We start from the raw sequence: 23,549 nt of genomic DNA, 5'->3' as shown, positions 1-23,549 counted from the left end.
GAGTCTAGAATATTCTATAAGAACGAATGTGGATTTGGAGGAGAATTATTGAGTGCTAACGAAGAATTACTGCTGGAAGTTTCTGTGACAGTCCTTGAACTTTATAATAATTTCCCCCTTTCTGTTTTCAGAGGGAGCCTCGCCCTTCTTTCCTAGTCTTCCTTTCCCCTCACCCCCGTGCCCCCTCCCTTTTGACTTTTTATTTTTAACTTATTTATCTCATCTTTTGGGATGGGTTTCCTTTTTAGCTATTTTTACTCATCTCTAAAATGGAAATAACAATATCTGATGCCTAAGGCAGTTGTGTGTGCTACTACTGAAGATTGGTGTTAAATAACTAGGATTTGTTTCTGAAGTAGTGGGTGACTCCAGAGCATCATCTGCGATGCTGCCTGAGGCAGTTCCTCTGTCCTCATCAGCACCACAGCCCTGCTTTGACCCTCTTTTATCTCACCCAGCTTGTCTGTTGAACTCTCTTTGGCCAGGCATTTCCTCCGTTCCAACCTGCTCTTCCTCTGACATAAATGCTTTCCTTGGAAATCCAATTAATAGTGATTTATGGATTCCTTATGAACTAGTTAACTTAGTTGGCAATTAAGTACAGACTGCTCTCTGGTCTCCACTGCATCATTTTATTATGATAATTACAGAATTATTAGTTAGCGTTATATGATTTATGTCTCACATCCTCAGCTAACTTATGAGTTCCCTGAGGGTAGCAACCGCAGCTTACATATCTCCAAGTACGCCTACCCCCACTACAGCAGTTAGCACAGGCAGGTCCCTGTAATCCCGTGTGTTAAGAGCTATCTGTTGAGGGTAACTGGGGACCCAGACAGCATGTGCCTGAAGACAAGAGTGTCCAGTGGACTGGGGACATGGCTGTGTGACAAGAACACTCAGAAGCACTTGACAAAAATGATGAAGGTGCAGAAGAAACCGGGTGTGGCATGACCATTGTCATCTTTTAGGACAGAGATTCAAACCCAGCTTTGTCCTGAGTGATTTAGTTTGCATCTTTCTTTCATTGTGTCTCACTTGTGCACCTGTCTGATATGACTCCTACTAAACTGTGTATAGAAAATTCTGGAAGGTTATAGTTGAGGGACTTCAATTTTCATCTCTGTCTGCCTCTGTCTCTGCCTCTCTCAACTCTCCTGCCTTGGCTTCCTAAGTGCTGAGGTTATAGGGTACCCCACCATGTTTAGTCTATGGTGGGAATCTGTAAGTATTATTCTAAGTAAAAAAAAAAATGACTTGATTTCATCTTTACTCTTGAATGAAATATTGTCTGAACATAAAAATCCACAAGATGGTCTTTTCTTTTAATGCTTTTTCTTTAAAATTATTTTTGACATTGTATGTGTGTGTGTGCCCGCACACGCACGTGTGTGCTTGTGCACACATGCAGCCACAGTGCAGTGTGGGGGTCAGAGGACAACTTCTAGGAGTTGGTTCTTTCCTTCCATTGTAGTGTTGTGGGGACTGAACTCAAGTCATCTGGTTTGCTGGCTTGGGCCTTTGTCTGCTAAACTGTGCTGCCCCAGGACTTCTTTCAAAGGTCTTCTGGCTTCCATTGTTTCTGTGGAGTACTGAATTTGAGCTTAAAGGTTTGGGTTTTTTTTTGCTGTTGGCTTTGTTTTTTCAAAGGTAACACATCTTTTGCCCTCTGGTTTTTTTTTCTGTTTTGGGGCTTGGGTATGGTTTTTATCTGTGTTTGGCCATTTGTGGTTTTCAGTGACTTTTGATGTGTGATTAGAAAATGTCCCGTTGTGGTCTTCTCAAGAATTTGCTTGACATTTTGTCTTGTCTTTGTAGACTTTCAAATTAGCCACAGTTTAAATCCTGCAGTGTTCCCCTGTGGAATCTATGCTCATCTTGCACTGTCTCATCTTTGTGACTTTCAGCCTCAGTCTGGAATTTCTTTTGACCTCTTTTCTGGTTCACATATGACCCCCACCCCCACCCAGGTATCAAAGCTATTTTTTAGCCACATCCAGTAAGTTCTTAATGTTAATGATATCCATTAATTCTATAATTTAGATTTTTTAATGGTTTATCTGACAAAATTTTTCCACCTTTGCCTTTTGTTTTCCTAAACATACTAGCTATATAGCTGGTTTTAGAACTACCCGAGGGCTAGGGGGGTGGTTCTGGCTTTCAGTCAGAATTTGGGAGGCAGACAGGTGGATCTCTGTGAATTTGAGCCCAGTTTGATCTACATAGTGAGACCCTGTCTAAAATAAATGCCTGAAGATTTTTGGTCTGTGTGCATCCATGTACATACCATTATATCTGCCTAAGGCCTGTGTCTGTGTCCTGTGGGTCTGTTTCCACTGATGTTTTTCGCCATGGATCTTTATGTTCCTGATTATAGTGACTGAATGTAGCGACTGCATCAGAAGAGCTCCAGACACAGTGGTGACCTTTGAGAGTGTCACCGTCTTCAGCGTAAGATTGACATAGACTTTTTGGAAGCTCTAGGCTAATTTATTCTGATCAGAGGTCAAGGTGATTCAAAATCGAGCTTCCACATTGCTTGCCGTTAGTCTATTTCTGCTTTGGTTATCTTGTGTGTGCACGCATGTGTGCATACAGGAGTGTGTCTGTATGCATGTGGAGACCTCAGTCCCACACCACAGGCCTTTACCAATTGCTCTCCCTTTTGTGGTTTGAGACACAGTCCCTCATTGAACCTGGAGCTTTTCATTTTTGCCAGACTAAGTGGCCAACAAGCAAGCCCCAAAGATCCTTCTGCCTCCATTTCCCCAAAACTGTATGGATATGTGCTGCCAAACCAAGCTCCTTCCTTCCTTCCTTCCTTCCTTCCTTCCTTCCTTCCTTCCTTCCTTCCTTCCTTCCTTCCTTCTTCCTCCCTCCCTCCCTCCTTCCCTCTCTCCCTCCCTCCCTCCCTCCCTCCCTTCCCCTTTCCTTCCTTCCATTATTATTTTATTTCAGCTTCAGGAATCCAACTGTGCTCCTCATGTTTGCAACTCAAGCACTCTACTGACCAAACCACCTTTCGAACTTATCCATTTATTTTTACTTACTCTCATTTATTTTATTTTATTTTTCAGTTATGCGTGCATGCATGTGTGTGTCTCTGTGTGTGAGTACATGTGAGCGCAGGTGCCCTTGGCAGCTACAGGCATTGTCTCGCCCTCTGAGCTGGAGTCACAGGTGGTTGGCTGGACAGGTGTACCCCCAACCTGGGTACCTGCAAACAAGCCTGGGTCTTTCTGAAAAAAGCAGCAAGGGCTCTCAACTGCTCAGCTACATCTCCAGCCCCACTTAGGTTACTACTTACAATGCTTGGGAAAGTTCCAGGGCCTCCTTTTCCTGGCTCAGTTTTGATTGCCAGTTGTCTCCTTGGTCACCTGAATGTGCCCCAAATTCTGGTCAGCTTCTGAGCCCCACAACCTCCTCCTAGGGGTTGGCACATGCACTTGGGATGTTTAGACATCTCTAGAAGGACATAAAGTCAAAATGTTTGAAATGGTATTTTAGGAGGATGCACGTGCTGGTGGTGTGTAAGAAAGAGAAACGGGTGCAGGAAGGGCCCATAGAACAGCAGACTGAGGGTGATCTGGAGTAACAAGTAGAGCCCCTGGCTTCCCCCATCATATAGACTCTTTAGAATCTCAGTTTCCCAACCTTTCTGCTCTTCCCCAAGCCATCTCTCTATAGGGGTGTGGGTATGTCCTAATCAAGCCCCTGTCTCCTGGGGCCGCGATATTTAAGTAACAGAACTCAACAAAACTTTAGTACTAATAGCCGCTTCATCAGAAAATCAATATCCCTATTGTAAGAAATATGGTAAAATTGTATTGCTATCCCAATAACCAAATCTCAGTTATTTAGCCAGAGATTAAACATGGCTGCCAATGGCACCAGTCAGGACGGTGGCGTTGTAAACTTCATTGGGAACCACTTGTAGTATGTTGATCACAAGTACCTTGCCTGGCTTTCTGCAGTGGCCTCCGCAACACTGATAACCGAACAGTAGTTTTACCGTCTCATTGGTTTGGCTTCCTGTGGTTTCTCTTGCCCTGGGTCAGCTGTGTTCTGAAAACATTAAGTGTAAAATTCCATAAAATTCCATAAATAAACACGAAGTGCTGAGTGATGTGGTGAGTTCTCACACATTTGGCCCTAACCCACCTGGGCAGTAAGCTACCCACTTGTCCTGTGTGTCCATGTCCTACCAGGTTGTCCTCAGCATCCTAGTTATCAGATCAGCTGTCACAGTCTTGGATGGTCCCAGCTCAAGTAACATTTATCTTACTTAAGCTGTGCCCACGGGGCCAGGGTCGTGAAGCTTGTTACCAGTGAGGTTGCCGAAAAGAAACCACAAAGTTTCTTCATATTCAAAGATAAGAGTCGGTGCCATGGTCTGCGTGTGGTGGGCAGAGCACAACTCTGGGGCTGTCCTGAGTCTGATCTTTCTACATTTTTGTACTTTCTTCCACTGAACCAACCCCAGATGGAGGAATTTCACATTTTTTTGGTAGATAATTATAAAGGCAAGAGTAAGGTCAACGCATTTTTAAAGGTAGTTATTATAGGTAGCAGGGAATTAGAAATAGAGACTCCTGTTAGAGTGTAGAGCTAGCTGAATCCTCAGCAGAAAAAGCAAGAGGGACAAATTGCTCTCCCCTTCAACTACAGCACACGAGAGCCTTAGTATGTATGTTGTATGCAGTGGGAAAAATAGTGAAAATAAATTTCAGAAAATCCCTAATTGTTTTTTTTACATGTTTATTCACATGTCTTGGTTTATTTTGTGTTCCTGAAATGAAACCCTGGAGATTGTGTTTTTATGAAAGAAAGGTTTTTAGTCTTAGAGGTTCAGGAACATGAAACCTCATATAGCAGACATGACAGGGACAGAGACTTTTGGAATTAGATTTTAGGGGAGGTGCAAGGCTTGCTGATGAAAAGTCCCCCATTGTTTGCAAGAGTGATTTTCTCTCTCTCTCTCTGTGTGTGTGTGTGTGTGTGTGTGTATTTGCCTGCCTGTATGCCATGCCTGGAGAGGCCAGAAGAAGGCATCAGATTCCTTGGAGTTGGAATTACAGACTGTTGTGAGCTGCCACGTGGGTGCTAGGAACCAACCTTTGGTCTTGATCTCTAACAACCATTCATTCTGGAACAAATCCAGCCCCCTGGGACCTATCCTTGGACCTACTCATGACATCAGGACTCCATAGCCTAGCAGTAGATCTACTTCTTGAAGTTCCACCAGGTCACCTTGTACCTCACTAGGTAAAAGGTACCTCACAAGTTTCCAGCTTATGAACCTTTGAGGGACAAACCAAACAATCAGCTACAGTATTGTGGCTAGGGACGAGATAAACGTTGAGTCTGGGCTGAGTTAAATTCCTGTCCGTGATGGGCTAACAGACAGATGGACCAGTAGGGCCTGGAAATTAGATGAATGGAAAAGATCTGTCAGCTGGAAAGACCAGACGTTTTAGGATGCCACAGAACACCCAAGCAATACATATGTAAAAATTAAAGGGTATCTGGATCCTGGCTTCTCAGAGCACGATCCAGGGACCTACAAGCTTAGTTTTCTCTCTGGCAATTGAGCTGTTGCACAATGGCCTTCCAGGGCTTGTAGGGTCAGGCTGGTCTTTCGAGTACTTCCTGTTGTTGCCTGGTGTCTGGTTGCTGGTCTTTTCTTCTTCAAGGTCATTGTGTTTTCTCCTTCCTGTATTAGTTCTTGTGGGTGCCGTAACAAAGTACCAGACTGTGTGGCTTATCACCATGGTGCTGTATTTGCCACAGTTATACCACAAGTAGAAAATCAGGGTGCCTGCTTCCTCTGAAAACTATAGGAGAGACTCCATCTTGTTTGATTCCAGATACTGGAAGCCTTAGGTATTCCTTGGTCTGGGGGGAAGAGTCACCCAGGCTCTGTTGCTGCCTTTGTGTAGCTGGCTTCTCTCCATATCTATATCCCTAGTTCCTCTTGCCTGTATTTTCAGTTCCCTCTTACAATGACATCAGCTTCTGGTGAAATGCTGCTCAGGATATTGCCATCAGTAGATACGTATATAGCCTTCATGTTTTAAGATAACTTGTTTAACACACCCTGTTGATTAACACTGAATTTATGCTGAGAAAAGCAGTATTTACCTTTAATCTCAGCCTCCAGGAGGCAGAGCTGTGCAGATTTCTGGGAGTTCAAGGCTGGTTTGGTGTACATAGCAAGTTCCAGGGAAGCCAGAGCTACATAGAAAGAACCTGGCTCAAAAATAAACCACTACAACAAAATAATCTCACAGCCAAACACATATGACACTGATATGACACATGCCTGAGTCTCTTGAGTAAGCTTGTCTGATTACATGTATTTTCTGCATGAGGCTCATCACAGCCTTTGTGTGTATGTGTGTGTGTGAGATCTTGAATTGCTTTGTGTTGTTATAATAGCACAGATTGAGTAATTTGTAAAGGACAGAAATCCATTCTTCCGTGTAAGTCTCACCTGGAAAGTCCAAGACCAAAGCCGTAGCATCTAGTATATTCTTGGTGTATCTTTCACATGACAGAAGGCAGAAGGACAAAGGTGGCAAAACCTGTATTTCCACATGTCAGGAGTGCATAAGAACAAGAGAACCCACCTTGAAACCACTTTTACTGAAATTTAAATGTGTTTATATGAAGGTATAACTCCCACTAAATACATACATCCTCAAAGACCTCAATACCCAACACTGATATATTAGGGCCTTACTATGAAAGTTTGAGGGGGCAAAAGTAATCAAACTATAGTGGGTGGGTGAGTGTGCATCTGTGCATGTTTGAGTATGTTGGTGTGAATAACCATAAGCATGGAACTATGAATGTGTTTTGATGCGTGTGTGTACATTAGAGTGTGGTATGTGTGTATTTGAATCGTATGACTTTAAGTATATAGGTGGATGGATGAATCTGTAGATGTGTTGGAGTGTGAGCATGTGGGTGCATTTCAGCTTATGTGAGTGTATAGGTGAGGGGCTGGCAGGGAAGCCTCTCCTTGCCCATCAGGGCTAAGCTCTATCAACTGCTCGATGTACTCACAGCTCGGTACCTTATACTTTGGGGGGGAGGGGTTAAATGAGAAGAAGATCAATAAAAAACACAGGGATGTGAAAAATGTCATCCTAAGTAGACCACAGAAAGGACTTTAGTTTGAAGTGGGAGAGAGGTGGTGAGAATATAGAGAATTGCTGTGTTTGACCTCAGCGGGGTGTGTTTGCCCCAGGCATCCAGCATTTTCCCCCTTTGTGCGAGTAGATAATGACCATGGAAACAATGTAAGGATGTGTTTCGCAGTTACAAATACATCTTTAGTAAGCTATTGCCTACGCACAGAACTTGGAAAGAATGCACACCAGCTGTATCTCTTCTTATGAACTGTTGCTTAAAGGAGGGAAAGCTTCGTGAAATATTTCAAGTGATTATCATTTTTTCTTAAATAGTTTATTAGTGGAAAATGCACGGGGGGGGATATATACTGAGATGATCTCGTACTGGAAGCGTGCCTCCTCACCTGCCCCTCATCCTGCCCTGCCCCTGAGTTTAGGCATGACAGCAGTACTTCTGTTACGTCACCTCAGAAGTAGCGTCCAATGCTTTCTATTCATGACTCCTGAAACTGTCCCCACATTCGCTCTTCTGGCCCCATTCCATGTCGTGAGGTCTTCCTCTAAGGGAAGATTGGAGGAGATTGTGGTCACTACTCAGCAAGGCAGAGGCTTTATGGTGGCAGCGGTGTGTCTAGCTTCTCCTAGAGTTCCCGGCATGCTTTGGCAACTCCTTACACCCGTACACAGGACTCTTCATGTTTCTAATTCCCATCTTTAAAGAGTCCTGTAAGAATCAAGATGTTTTATCCTGTCCAATTCTCAGAACCTCCTTTTCAGTCCAAGATCTTTGAATGGATGGATGATGACTGACTAAGAGATTGAATGAATGTGAGAACGGAATAAATTTGAGATTCATAAAAACCAGCTGTCTTGGTGACTGTTCATCACCTTCCCATGTCCTTTTGTAACGCCTCCAAGGCTTTTATTACTGCCTCAAAAGATTGGCCACCTGGAGCCTGCAGGTGTTGCATGAGACCACCCTTCCATAGCGGCTTTGCCTTGCTAGCTCAGAATTTGCCTGGTCCCTGTGTTGGCCATTTACTGTGTAGAAGGAGGAACTTGTTTTTTTTTTTTTTTTCAAGATTACACATTGTCCTCTGAGAGGATGAAGTTCATGCTCTCAGAGAGCTCACAGTTTGCATGGGAAAGTGAGGCTGCACACAGCTGAAAACTTTATAGGCATAACACGAGATGAGATGAAAGCCGGGACTGAAATAGCTGCCCTAAAGCAATGACTGCTTCTTGAGGAAGATCTGTGAGTGGTGTAGGCCTTGGGATAGGAAGGGTTGCTTCAGGCTGGAGTGCTCTGGAATGACCTTTGTGAGAAGTAGAGAGACTAGGTCTTGGAGCCTGGTGGAAGAGTGAAAAGGCCCGGGAGGAAGGAAGAGCTGGGTGTGTTGAAGACACAAAGTGGACTTGAGCTTTGTGTGGGGGCAGTGTACAGAGAAAAGGGGATGGCTCCCAAGTACAAAGGTGAGGCCCTTGCTAATTCATGTCATGGTGCTTGATTTCTTGGCACCAGTGGGGGACAGATCGTAGAGGCTTGAGCATAGAGCAGAGAGGATTGCTTGGCAAGATGGAAGAGAGAATTATGTGGCAGGAATCATCTCAATCCACATCTATAGAGTTTTTTTTTTTTCAGTTAAGTTTGGAGCGAAAGAGTTAAGGGCCCGAGACGGTTGCAGGTTGTAAGGTCACATTGCCCATGAAGTCCTGTAGAGTGGAAGCCTGAGTCAACGTCACCTTGAATCCTAGGTGTCAGACTGAATGTAAAGGTACAAACATGAGTAGGAAGAAGTCAGACAGAGAGTGGGTAGCAGCTTTATTAGTTATTCCACGGGGGCCGAGTTTGGGTGGGAAAAGAAGAGCTGACTGTATAGTCTGGTAGGTAGGAGGGAGTGTGTGTGTGTGTGTGTGTGTGTGTGTGTGTGTATGTATGTAGGCAGTGTGTGCCCTGGTGGAGGGACGATATTCCAGCCATGCAAATGATTGTCAAAGGGAAAATGAGCAAAGGGGAAAGGCATGCAAGTGAGGCCAGGGCTGGGAGGCTGGACAGGAAGGGAAATGCTGGATGCAGTGACTAAGAGATTGTACTAGAGGAGATAAGGAAGTAAAGAGGAGGACAGGGAAGTCACTGCTGAGCTCTGAACATAGAGTACGTCTAGAAGGAATGACTAGGCAGTAACAAACCTTAAACCTTTAATGGACTAAATTAATTAGCATTTTAATGCCAGTATTGAGAGGTCAAAGTATTGATACATCCTAGGTCCTCAAGGGATGTATCGGTTACCATAGCTCTTTGTCTCAGGACTGTTTCCCTGGCATTTGATTCCCTTTTGGACGGTAAAGTATTGGTCCTCGAATGTCGGATATGCTGACGGTTTCTTCTATGAGCACAGCACAGAGAGGAAGGATAAAGGTTTACTTGAGACAAAGTCACTGAGAGGCGTCTGGGCCTACAGCTAGTTGGGTGCACGGCATACCATGTCCATAAAAACTTCTTTCAGCTGAGACTCAGCACGGAAAATGTCTGACCTGGTCCTTTTTGACATTCACTGGGAGAACAGGATTGTAGAAAGAGCAGATGGCAGGAGAACTGAATATACTCAACTCCTGCCTAGGAAGAGGCTGCTGGGAAAGGGTCCGTGCCAGGGGGTAGAACTTTGTGGTGCAGATAAGACTGTCAGTCGCAGAAATACCAAACGCTGTCCTTCTCTTCTGCTACAGGGTACCATGCCGGTGGAACGGATGCGAATGCGCCCGTGGCTGGAGGAGCAGATAAATTCCAATACGATACCAGGGCTAAAGTGGCTGAACAAGGTAGGTGCACAGTGCGTGTGTGTGCATGTGTGTGTGCGTGTGTGTGTGTGTGTGAGTGAATGAATGTGTGTGTGTGTGCATGTATGTGAATGTATGTGAATGTGTACATGTGTGTATATGTGTGCATATATGTGTATGTGTGAATGTGTGTATGTGTGTGTGTATATGTGTATGTATGTGTGTGTATATGTGTATGTGTGTATGTGTGTTCGGGGACATGAGAGACAGAGAGACAGATGAAGACAGAGAGAGACAGAGAGGGAGCAGAGGAGGAGAGAAGAGAAAAGAGAAGAGAAGGTGGGTGTCTCTTGATGAAAGTGCACCCACTGGACCACCAAATATAGTTGTGTTCAAAATCTTATGCTCATTCCTATAGGGAACAGCCAGTGATTATAAAATACAAATTCATCATATCAAAAAGGGTTTGGCCACATTTCTGAAAGACAGTGGGGCACAGGGAAAGGGTGAATTTTAAGTGATGAGGAAGGATGGACTATGGGTAATGGACCAGTGAGTCATGAAGTGGGTATAAAGCTAATTGATTTTCTAGTTTGAACTGTCATTGTGTTGAGGGAAATATTAAAAAATGGAACTGGCATGTTCCAGCGCTTGTGTGTGTATGTGTGTGCTTATCTGTATATGTGAATATGTGTTTGTGTGTGTATATGTGTATGTATGTGTGTATGTGTATATCTATGTGTGTATGTGTATGTATGTGTATATGCGTGTATGTATGTGTATATGTGTGTGTATATGTGTTTGTATGTGTATATGTATGTATGTGTGTGTGTATGTGTGTGTGTATGTGTGTATGTATGTGTATATGTGTGTATGTGTGTTTGTATGTGTGTATATGTATATGTGTGTGTATATGTGTATGTATGTGTGTATATGTGTATGTGTGTGTATGTATGTGTGTGTGTATGTGTGTTTATATGTGTATGTGTATATGTGTGTGTGTATGTGTGTGTATGTATGTTTATGTGAATGTGTGTGATTAGTCCTCAGCAGTTTGGCTGGCCATGCACTGGTGGGCAGTGGCTTACCTGTTTTTATCTCATGGAGACTCTGACTCAGAGCTCCATAATCTCTCCACCCAGCTTGCTAGGTTCCCACTGGTGGTCGTTACCACGCCAACTCCATGCTTCAAATCCCCCACAGCCTTTGTGGTGCAATCTGGCAAACCCACACTTTGCCGCAGTACCTTTCTCTCGGGAACCCAGTGGAACCACAGTGTGAAGGAAAACACCATGCAGACTTAGTTCAGGAACAATGGTGACTCAGTCTCTGGGTGCAACAGCTAAAACCTTATCTTGTAAGCCCTATTAAGTCTGATTCCTCCTGAGGCAAATCCTGATGGATCTGCCATGATACTGGGAAACTCTAGCAGCCACATCTTGCCCCTATGCTGTCTCCTTTCCAAAAGGACCTAACTCTCTCCTGCTTCCTTTCTTCCTCCGTCCAACCCGGGAGTCCCTCCCACTCACCCAGTGATCAGCTCCTTTATTCATTAGGAGATTGGTTCACAAGAATAGCACCAGGCCCATCAATAACAGTCATTGATTTATCTTTTTTCATGTAGTGATCTTTGCCATGGATAAGTACATAAAAATATAATGTATAGTGAAGTTATGAAGTCACTGTAGAGCACCACAGGTTCAGCTCTGCTGTTTGCACTATACACATGGTCACTGAAATGTATAGACTTTGGGTCTGGCTAATCTTACTTGCAAGTTCTTTACAATAAAGTTTGGTTTTTTTTTTTTTATCATTTTCTCAGACTCTCACCTCAACCTGAGTACCTTTGGTTTCCAGATGACTTTGTGAGGAGGCTCCTGTGGTGTGTTCTTCTCTGACCCTCCCCTCTGTCCTCAAATCCCCTCTTTGCTTCTCTTACTGCACAAGCACTGAAGGATACAAGGACTCCATGGTGTTGGATGTTTGTTTGCTTGTTCATTTGAGTGGGGGACCTTAATTTAACCTTTAAAAGGTTCTGTTTTGTTTTGTTTTTTGTTTTTTGTTTTTTTTTTTTTTTTGAGACAGGGTTTCTCTGTGTAGCCTTACTATTCTGAAACTCTGTAGAAGAAGTTGGTCTTGAACTCACAAAGATCCTCCTGCCTCTGTCTCCTGAGTTCTGTGCCACCACTACCCCTCTCCTTTAAAAGGTTCTTTCGCTTTTCTCCCTTAGAAGGAAAACAGGACTGTCATGCTGAGGGTGGTCTTTCTTGACTTTAATCCCAGAACTTGGGAGGCAGAAGTACTCAAATGGGGATTTTTGCCAGTCTAGGCCAGTCTGTTTGACAGAATGAGTTCCAGGCCAGCAGTAACTGTAATTTTGCTACTGTTATGAATCATAATGTAAATATCTGATATGCAGGATATCTGATATATGATGCTCAGAGAGGTCTTGATATACAGGTTAGGAACTGCTGGTTTAGAGGAACAGCTAAGTATGCCTTCTCTAAGGAGACCCAAGGGAGATTTTTTTCTTTCACCAAGAACACCAAGAATTCTGAGCAAATCTCTCTTTCCTCTCCTTTACTCTACTCTCTCTCTTCATCTTTTAATCTAAAGGATACGGTGAATAATTTAATGGGTCAGGCTTTATTTTTGTACCAGGTGTAAGAGCTTAAAACCAGAAAGCAGATTGTGGCCAGCTTTTAGTGAGCGAAAAAGATATTGTCAAGAAAACAAAACAAAATAAAACCAACCAAAACTTCTGGTTTCATTTTATCTTCTCAGGTTCCTCTTAAACCTTTTTCTTTCCCTTGCCTATTTATTTTGAATTTAAGAAGACTGTAATTGAATATCTCTGCTTGAGTCCTTTCTTTCAGAAAGGATGGGACACCGAAAAAAATAGAAATAAATAAACTACATACTTGCTTTACATGTCCTGTCATGTACTGGAAGGTTTTGTGGCAAGGTTGGAAGCTGAGGCTCAGGTATATGCTCAGTCTCTGCTAAAAACACAAGCAAGAGCTCAGGTCACCCTTGATCGCTCAGTGAGCAACAATCCAAATAGGGGTATAAGGAGAGAAGGGTGGTAGTTCAGAGACAGTGTAGGGAGATGTAGGGTAACAGGTAAAAGCAATGGCAGCTGGTGTTTGTTAAGTAGTTTTTGCTACTTACTCATCTAAGCAAGGGATTACATACATCAAGTCACTTAATCCCCACTCTGGGAAAGGGCTGTTATTTTCCATGTTGCAGACCAGGAAACTGAGGTACAGAGAGGTAAGGAAGGCTCCAGTTTGGATTCATGATGTGAGATTGATTCTCAAGAAAAGCAAATGGTTTGTTTCCACTTTTTCTTTTTTGGACACTAGTTTCCTATTTTCTCTTTTACTCCTCCTGAACCATATCTGTATGCGGAGAACACAAAGTGTCATTGTTCCTTTTGTGTCAGCTAGGCACTGGCAACCTGTAGTTGGGTGGTTTTTACAGGAGGTTGACCAGTAGTCTCTAACTCTAAAGACCTATCCCAATCTTTATAATCTGGGAATGTGGCCCTATATGGGGGTTTCAGATGCAGTTAAGGACTTCAGGATGGGAGCGTCTGGATTGATCTGTCTGGGCTGTAAGTCCAAGGACAGGTGTCCTTAGAAAAGACTGAAGAAGGCACCCACAGAGAAGCTTTGCCAAGGAGGTGTGGTGCAGCCACAGCCTATGAACTCCTGGAGCTATCAGAGGCTCAGAGAATCTCTTCTAGAAGCTTTTAAAACACTGAAACCCTGCCAACACCTTGACTTTGGATTTCTGACTTTCAGAACTGTGATAGAATGTATTTCACCTTTAAGCCACTTAGGGTATGGTCATCTTTTATAACTGCTTTAGGGAATAAGTGTCCCCTCTAGGTTCTTCTCATTCATGGGGGCTCCTTGTATGCTATCCACTACTCCCAGTGTTGGGGATAAAAAGGTCTTGTACATATTGGGCACATCCTTTGCCACTGAGATGCATTCCCAGCCTTGTCTGAATTTTTCTACTCTAGGGTCAGAGGCAACAATTTCTCTTTGTATAACTAAATTCTTAGCGTGCTCAGGGGGCCATTCTCTGCTGGGTTTTTCTGCTCTGGCTTTGGTGCCACATTTCTCTTCCAAAAGAAGACTGGAGAAAGGGGCATCCTGGTCATCTCTTGAACACTTCTACTAGGCTGGACCTGAGGCCGTCTAATTGAAAGGAGCATGCCGTTGGCTCTAACTTCCTCCACTGCTCAGGACAATGTTGACACAGGAATGCCTAGGTTGCTCTGTGTCTGAGGGTCCCTGATAGGGATTTCTAGGCAGGGTCCGACTTGCTGTTAAAAAAAATAGCAGCAGATTCCTTAAGGAACGAGAGTACTCCTATCAGACTCAATCCACTCTTCTAAACAGCACCTACCCATTCACGAGGGCAGAGTCTATGATCTAATTACTCTACACTGGACACTCATCACTTAACCCATCCCCGCTGCAGACAAAGGAAGCCTTGCAAGACACACTCAGGCTGCATCCAGACCCTAGCAGTGGATGCTCAGGAATACACTTTTATCCATGCCTATAAGCTGTCGGTACAGTACAGTATAGCTGTCCTGATGGTTACTCTATGTACAGTGCCAGACCTAGTATCTGATCAGATAGGAGGCTTTTCATATAGAGTGCTTGTGAATCTGTGAATGAAGGCAAGGAACCCAAATTCATGGCTATTTTTATTGTTGTTGTTTTACACTAAGATAACCAAGCTTGGTGGTATACATCTGTAACCTTCATACTCAGCATTGCTGAACATTTGAGTCTAAATGGGCTATCTATGGAAACCCTGCCAGCAATAGAAGAAGAAGAAAAGGAGGGGGAAAGAAAGAGAAGAAAAAAGAAAGGAAGGAAGTCAGGCAGGTAGGTAAGTAGGCAGTCAGGCAGGCAGGCAGGCAGGCAGGAAGGAAGGAAGGAAGGAAGGAAGGAAGGAAGGAAGGAAGGAAGGAAGGAAGGAAGGAAAGAAGGAAGGAAGGAAGAAATAAAGAAAAAAAAGAAAGAAAGGAAGAAGAGAGATCAATGCTGGGATAATGGCTTGACCACTATCATGTCTGTCTCCAAGGAAGAGTCCAGTCAGTAATTAATTAAGCCTTAATTTGTTTTCATGTCCTACTTCTAATAAAATTGAAGGAGACCTGTCATGTAGCAGGACCCAGCCACAGTGGAAGAGTCCAGATGAGCATCTAAGAAGTCGCCAGAGCAGCATCCGTACCACTTGTTTGTGAAAGAGACCGTGGAAGGGCCATCTACTCTTTATGACAGTATTTGCATGTGGCATAGTAAGGCTGAGCCATACATTTAGAATGAGTAGAAGACCCAATCTACACACATCCAGGTTTCTCACTATCTAGCTTTGCCTTTTCTGTGTGGATAGAAGGGGGTTTTATCTTAAAGCCATTGGATGATAGTGTATATCTGTAAGATTTAACGGTATCTCCTTATTATCTCCTATATCATTGCCATTTGGACAAAGTCAATAATTTTTCTTTTTTAGTATCACTGTCCCACTTACATTCAGAGGTTTTGTATATTCTCAAGATACCTTCTAAAAATAATTAATTTTTGAGATTATAAATATAAACATCACCTCCTCATTTTCTTTCCACCTTCTGCACTCTTCCATGCATCCCCTGCCCCCCTCACTCTTGTAAATTCATGGCCTCTTTTTCTTTCATTGATATTTATTCTTAAACCATAAACATAACCTGCTCAGCCTGTGTAATGTTACTTCTGTGTGTGTTCTCAGGTTGACCATTTGGTCACATGGTAGATTTATTTTTAGCCTTCCCACAATGATTTATAGACCGGTTGGACTAGTTTGCAAGCCTGCCAGCAGTGACTGAGACTTCTGATCTTACCATATCCCCTCTCCAGCCTTGCTGTCAATTGTTTATTTATCTTTGACATTCTGACTGGCGTGCAATTAAATCTCAGAGTTGTTTTGAGCTGGGTTTTCCTAATTGCTAGGGATTGTGAACAATTTTTCTTTTTAAATTATACTTAGACTTTTTTCCCCCTTCTCTTGAGAACTCTGTGTTCAGATTCAGGTTTGTCTTTTAAATGGGTCTTTTGTTGCTTTGTTTGACTCTGGTTTCCTAGTTCTTTATATATTCTGGATGTTAATTCTCTATCTGACACATAGCTGGCAGTGATTCTCACCCATTCTCTGAGCTTACGCTAAACCTTGCTGACTGTTTCTCCAGCTGTGTGGAAGATACACTTTTTAGTTTCATGAAATCTTGCTTGTCAGTTGTGGACCTTAATGTGCAAACCAATGAAGTCCTACTCAGGGAGTCTTTTCCTACACATATATCCTGTGGGCACTGCCTGTGTTTTCTTATAGATGTTTCAGTTTTACAGGTCTCACTCTAAGATCTTTGATCTACTTGGAGTTAGTTTTCATGGAAGGTGCTAGGTATCGGTCTTGTTTTCTTTCTTCTGATTGTGGTCAGTTTCCCAGCACCAAGTTGTGAAAAGAAGATGTGTTCTCCCTTCTGTATCCTGCCACATGGCTGAATCTATCATTTCTAGAAGTTGTTCGGTAAAGTTTTGAGGATCTGTAATGGATAGTATCATGTTATCTGCAAATAGAGGTAGTCTGACTTCTTTCTCTATTTGTATCCCTTTAGTTTCCATCTCCTACCCTGTTGCTCTAGCTGGCGCTTTGAGCACAGTACTGAAAGTGAATAGGGATAGTGGACATCTCTGTCTCCTTCCTGATTTCTGTCGTATCGATTCAAGCGTTTCTTCATTTCGGATGATATTGTCTTGACTTTCTGACATACAGCCTTTACTATGTTCCAGCCTTTATTTTGTTGATTATTATGATTGTGAGATTTTGGTCTTTATGTCCACTTATGTGGTTTATTATATTTATTGACTTGGATATATTGAATTTCAGGGATAAAGCAAACTTGGCTGCGGTGTATAATCTTTTTGATGTATGTCTGTGTTGGGTTTGCAAGTTTCCTTTTATGACTTTTAAGTCTTTTTTAACTATGAGCAGTAAGTGCCCCGTTTACCATTCGCTCTGTCATTGATTGGTTGGAGAATCCAGTCTTATTCTGAATTTATCTGTATGGTTGCTTATAATTTTTGCCAGGCCATTTGTTTAGGAATGCAGGAGGCCTCTACTGCATGGTTCATCATTTCTCTCGTAGCTCTATGTGATTTCCATTCTGGTTGTTGGTATTCACAGTAGAGATTTGTTTAGACCAAGGCACTGCAGCTGCTCCTTGGACCAATGACCTTTCTCTTTTTTTCACTTTCAAACAGGCTTGTGTTTTTGTAAATATCAGACTATCTCTGCAGAGGGTAAAAAGTCCAAACAGAAGGAACAAACTAGTTAGAACATCTTATCAGTGTGTGTGTGTGTGTGGGGGGGGGTGGGTGGGAGCAGATAGCAGAATTGGTTTCCATGGTCACCAAGTGTGTGTGTGTGTGTGTGTGTGTGTGTGGTGTGCCTTTCACCATGCTCAAGACAGTCTCAGTCAGTTCTCCCTCAGTTGGGCAGGTCTGTTCGTATGCACACATGGGAGGAATCAGATGTATTCTTTCCATTGGGAGTGTGTACAGTCCCTATGTGTGCAGGACCTTGAAGGATTGGGCCACTGGATTCTGAAGATGTCTCAGGGTCTATGGAGACATGTTCCAACATGGTTCCTATCCCTTGGAACAGAAGAATCTTTGACAAGAATCCTTGTTAAAAAATTTCAGTTTAAAAATGAATCTTGGATCTGGAGAGATTGACTTAGCAGTTAAGGGAGTATACTGCTATTGAAGGAGACTCTAGTTCAGTTCCCAACACCCATGTCAGAGTGCCTCACAACCAACTGTAACCCCAGCTTCTCCGGGACCCAGTGCCCCCTGGACGTGCACACAGAGACACACATACATACATATAAGTACAAAATAAAGTGCAGGTCTACAATGAAACTTATACTTTTCCATGAAAGTATTTCCAAGCTCTGGAATATATTTATTCAGCAGTGCTTTTTATGCAATATAAAAAACTGGTTAAAAAAGCTATGTGTGGTTTTTAAAAGCTTACCACTTTAACTATTTTAAAGTGTACATTTCAGAGACATTATGCACCTGTGGGGCATACCACAGCCACCTACCAACTCCTTCCAGAACTTTTCTAACCCCACCCTAAGAAAACACCTCACCCCTTAAGCAGGCACTGCCTTTTTCTTCTTTCCTTAGTTCCTGGCAATGCTGAGCCACCTTTAGCCTCCACCAAAGCTTCTACAGGAAGCTTGGGGCTTCCTGGGCATTCGGTATAAATGGGTCCATTGGATGTTTGTTCCCTCTGTGTTCCTTTGGTTGTGTCTGGGTTATTTTTGTTAGAACCATCTTTAAAAAGTCCACCCATATTGTTGTATGTGTCAGTACCTCGTTCCTGATCTGTATAAATTAAATGGAATGATATCCAATGACATGCAAGGAGTTTAGTAGAGTGATAGTCCTCTGTATGCACACCCCACACTTGGTTTCTGGGTCCATCAGCTGGTGGGCGTTTGGACTGCTTTCATTTTCGGGCTGTATAAGTATGTGTATATCCACGTATCAGTTTGTGCTAAGTACTTATAATTCTTTGAGTACACATCCAGACATTAAGCAAATCTGTGGCGTTGCCACCGTTGTGTGCTCACCTTTCTGAGGAGAGGCCAGATTGTTTCCCACAGTGGCTGTGCTAGCCCACGCTCCCCCGCAGTGAAGTCTCCTGGTCCCACTTTGTAATCTTCTAGTTTTCCTTTATTCCCTCTCTCGCCATTCTGGTGTTTGTTGTTTTAGTTTACACCTCTTTAGTGATTGGTAACAACCAGCACATTTTCATGTATGTATACCTTTTTAAATTTAATTTTTATTTTTTCGGTTCTTTATTCATGTATGCGCACACACCCGCAAACATGCAGTGCTTGAAAAGATGTTTCCTTGCGAATTCAGGTTGTGTTACGTCAGAATTCGTTTCATCTAGAAAACCTTCTGTACTTATTCTCTGATGGTTTCATACATGTCAACAGTATATCTTGATCACATCCATTCCTCATATCCCTCCCACTCCTCCTGGAACCTACTCTGATCTTCATGTTCACTCTTTTTGTTTAAACCATTCATGGAGTTTTGTTAGTACCACCCACAAGTACACAGGTATGGGGCCGTCAGCTAGAGCATGAGCGATATCTTAGCAACCATACCTCCAAAGAAAGATGGCACTCCTTCCTGACCAGCAGTCAACTGTCAAATTGCTCCTCAGCCAGGGTGAGACTTTGTGAGCCTGTCTCCCCTCCGTTCTCAATGTTGACTGGCTTGGTCTTGCATGGCAGACATAGCTGGGGCTAGTTCACAGGTCTAACAGTCATGATGTGTCTCGACACTTCTCTCCATTCTCCCAGTGTCACAGTCTTTCTGCCCCTTTGTCCACTTTGTGCCACTGCCTGAGTTTTGAGGCACTTGATGTGGATAACTCATTTGGGACCAAGCACTAAATGGTCACTTATTCTTAGTGGCTCTGAAAGTTACATTGGGTGCTGCCCACTGTACAAAGGAACTTCTCTAGCCAAGACTGGGAGCAGCACTATTCTGTGGCTGTAAACAAAAATATTTAGAAGGCAGTCTGGAAACACGTCAATTTAGGAAAAAAATGTCCTGGGTTCCCAACCAGGGCCTGCGACTTTTGCCCAGGTTTACAATAGCAGACGCAAATCTGCACCTGTGGAGCAGGTCTCAAATGCAAGCAGAGAGAAGCTGGTTACTGACATTGCTGTCACACTGCGCCAGTGGACACGTTCCCTGGCTGCTCTGCTTTATAGCATGCAGAGTCCAGTGCTGGACCACGGACGGTTTAAGACATTGATGTGTTTTCTCCCTGGCATCTCTGTAGCACCTTGCAGCATTCTGAAATCTAGGCATCAGGGAATCCTTCCCATCAGGTCAGGTCCTTTTCATTCGCATTCATTTTCACATGAAAATAAGAAACCTCATTAAGTAATTTTGCTCTCGGATTTTTCATGCACATTAAAAAATTAAAATTCCACTCAGCCTTCTTAGGATCCCCCTCTCCGTTGGCCCACCTGTGGGCATCACATGCTGAACAGTGAAGAATATGAAAATAGCTGTAACTTTCAGTTCTCCTTTATTAACTGCCTGTTATAAATACAGTCAGTTTCCCCTCTCTAATAACAGTTATGGAAACTCTCCAGCATTTTGAAATATCGTCAGTTCAGTCTGTGAGTGGTTTTGTGTACAGTTCTCAAGTCCCTTAGAGACAGCTGGGTCCCTTTCTAGAGCTCACTGTGTGAGATCAGGTGGTGGAAATTCCCTCCTGACCTTCGTTTTCTTCCCCACTGGATGATGCTGGCATCCCTGGTATTTAGCAATTATCTGGAGTCCCCACAAACTTGAAGGAAGGAAGGAAGGAAAGAAGGAAGGAAAAGAAAAAAAATACCTCTCCCCCAACCTCCACCACATTCCTGGGCTTTAATCGCCATAGAATCCCAGTCAACAGGACAGAGAATCCAAATTAAAAAGGTGAGAGACTGTGTGTGGGGTAATAGGGGGTCACATGACCTTGGCTTTGGTTTTAGATACTTCGACCCCAAGAGCTCCTTGGTAAAATAATTGATTCCTTTCTTCAGTTTCTCACTTGTAAGATTGAAATCATAAGCTTAACTCCCTAGGCAATAACAAGAAACAAAAATGAGTCTCATGTGCACGTGCACAGTCAGATGTTCAGTGTGCAGGCATGTTTGGTGTGCAGGCATGGTCAGAGGGCAGGCATGGTCAGTGTGCAGGTATGGTCAGTGTGCAGGTATGGTCAGTGTGCAGGCATGGTCAGAGGGCAGGCATGGTCAGAGGGCAGGCATGGTCAGAGGGCAGGCATGGTCAGAGGGCAGGCATGGTCAGAGGGTAGGCATGGTCAGTGTGCCGGCATGTTCAGTGCGCAGGCATGGTCAGAGGGCAGGCATGGTCAGAGGGCAGGCATGGTCAGAGGGTAGGTATGGTCAGTGTGCAGGCATGGTCAGAGGCCAGGCATGGTCAGAGGCCAGGCCTACCCACCTTCCTTTCACACATGGAATTTCACTATGAGTAGGACCTTTTTCTGGAACATTAGTTTCTGCATGTGTTTGCTAGGTTGATTGAAGCCATTGTGAGTTGTGGTCAGAAAGGTAGAGTCTAGTATAAAGTTTATATTGAAATTATTGCCAAGCTGGCTATCTTTGCATTTCTTTCTACTATGTCCAAGACAGTACCTAGACCTGAGAGGGATTAGAACAGTATATGCACGTGTGCACACACATACATGTGCACACACATACATGTGCACACACATACATGTGCACACACATACATGTGCACGAGTGCACACACACACACACACACAAACACACACACACACACACAATGCAAAACTGAAGTTACTTGTTTCCTGAAGCAGGGGTTTCCAATACACTAGACATTCCTTTAGCGGCACGACAAGAAGTAATGATCAAATGCTTACTAGAAGTTTCAGCCAGAGACTCATTGTCAGTCGAAAGGCGAGGGGGACAGAGAAGCATGGAACAATACATTGTAGAGAAAACCTTCACCTTTGGCCTTATAATATACGTTTTTGTTTTGTTTCGTTTTGTTTTGTTTTCTGTCAGGCCATGCAAGATTCTAAATTTCCTTCTTGTCAGATCATTAGAATTAGGGACCCAGTGGGGCACTGGGATTGTTAAATTTTATTTTACTTACGTGTTCTTTAAGTTGTGTGCATTGCATGTGTACAGCATGCTCACGGGGTTCCTAGTGTGCGTGTATAATGGCCGTCCTCATCAGTAGCTCTGCACCTTAGATTTTGAGACAGTGTCTCTCACTGAACCTGGAGCCTCCTGACGGGGCAAGACTGAGCATGCGCCAGGGATCTTCTGGTCTCAACTTTACCAGGACTAGGATTACAGGCTGTGCTGGATAGACTTATGTCAACTTGTGAGAAGCTAAAAAATCTTCTGAGAAGAGGGAACCTAGTTAAGAAAATGCCTCTGGCTATCTGGCTATAGACAAGGCTGTAGGAATTTTCTCGATTCGTGATTGATACAGGAGGATCCAACCCGTTGTGGGTGGTGTCATGGGTGGGCTTGTGGTCTTGGGCTCTGTAAGAATTCAGGCTGAACAAACCAGGAGGAGTAAGCCTCACTCCTCCATGGCCTCTGTATCAGCTCTTGCCTACAGGTTCCTGCCCTGTTTGAGTTCCTGTCCTGACTCTCTTCAATGATAAACAGTGATATGGATGTGTAAGCCAAATAAACTCTTTTTTTTTCCCACTTTGGTCATGGTGTTTTATCCCAGCAATAGTAACACTAAGACATAGGCACGCACCGCACCTAGCTTTTTATGTGGGTGTTTATACTTGGGTGTTCATGTTTGCATGGTGAGCACTTAGCCAACGGAGCCAACTTCCCAGCCCATGGGCTTGTCAGACAGTCACTCCCTGCAGACACTCAACAGACCCAGTTTTGCTTAGCTGTGAAGTTGAGCACTAGGACTTTAGACGCAGCCCATGTGTCTTCAGTCAAAGCCCATGCCTTGCTTCAGTGTGGACCTAACTTTTTTTTCCCCTTTCATTTCAGGAGAAGAAGATTTTCCAGATCCCCTGGATGCATGCAGCTCGGCACGGATGGGACGTGGAAAAGGATGCTCCACTCTTCAGAAACTGGGCGATCCATACAGGTGTTAAACCTTGCCTTGTTTATTCACACAGTTGCTGTTGTGTAGTTCTGTTTTCATTATACAATTACCCCTGGCTCATGATCTTGTGAGGATAGCTCTGAAAATCCCCGTGATCTAGGAGATGTACGAGTTGTATAGACTGCATCCCTCAGAAGACGTGATGTCCCAGCCATCTCAGAAGTTCCCAGTCTTTAAATTTCCCATAGACATGGTACTCTGATAAGTTCCTCATGGTGACCAGGGGAAGTTAGCACTATTAACATATAGTAATACATTGATTTATTACAAAAATTCTGCAAGGACATATCTTTAGATGTGGACCTTTTATTTCATATTGGAATCTCGTCAATTCTACTTGTTGGCATTCTAGTCTTGTGTATAGTTGGCATCTCAATTCTACCATTTTTATTTTCCCCCTCAAACTATATGGTAGAGCCAGAGTGACCATCTTGTCACGGTGTGGCTTCCATTGTCTAGGCTTTTAAAAATAAAATGCCAGCACCTTAGAAATGTCTCAGCAAAGTGGGATTGTTCCAGCAAAGCACCTAGAACAGAAAGGCTTTTTGCACCTCCCCTCCTTCCCAGCAGGACTGGTAGACATCCCCTCTTGTCTAATGTCCCTCCCCCTTTTCCTTATCTTTGGCTATTTTGCTAGGAAAGCATCAACCAGGAATAGATAAACCAGATCCAAAAACATGGAAAGCAAATTTTCGATGTGCCATGAATTCCCTGCCCGACATTGAGGAAGTGAAGGACAGAAGCATAAAGAAAGGAAACAATGCCTTCAGAGTCTACCGGATGCTGCCCTTATCTGAACGACCTTCCAAGAAAGGTAAAGCTGTTTACCGACTAAATAAACGATCCCTCAGTGTCC

General features: G+C 43.5%; 1 protein-coding gene across 5 annotated transcripts in view; it reads left to right on the top strand.

Moving 5' to 3' along the window:
* Irf2 (interferon regulatory factor 2) overlaps positions 1-23,549 on the top strand; it is a 108,744-nt gene that overhangs the window by 44,512 nt on the left and 40,683 nt on the right. For 4 of the 5 annotated variants that reach the window (XM_021170349.2, XM_021170350.3, XM_029480812.2 and 1 more), the window contains 3 exons: positions 9,864-9,956; positions 22,576-22,675; positions 23,331-23,507. In XM_021170349.2, coding sequence (XP_021026008.1) covers positions 9,870-9,956; positions 22,576-22,675; positions 23,331-23,507 — 364 coding nt within the window. In that variant the 5' untranslated portion in view covers positions 9,864-9,869. Of the gene's footprint in view, positions 1-9,857; positions 9,957-22,575; positions 22,676-23,330; positions 23,508-23,549 lie in introns of all 5 variants that reach the window. The other variant, XM_085843963.1, reaches the window with a different exon arrangement.

This window comes from Mus caroli, unplaced genomic scaffold (genome assembly GCF_978045245.1).
Source record: "Mus caroli unplaced genomic scaffold, Mus_caroli_1 scaffold_10, whole genome shotgun sequence".
In the NCBI taxonomy this organism is placed as follows: domain Eukaryota; kingdom Metazoa; phylum Chordata; class Mammalia; order Rodentia; family Muridae; genus Mus; species Mus caroli.
The sequence above is the reverse complement of the archived record's forward strand: the minus strand, read 5'-3'. Positions and strand labels throughout refer to the sequence as shown.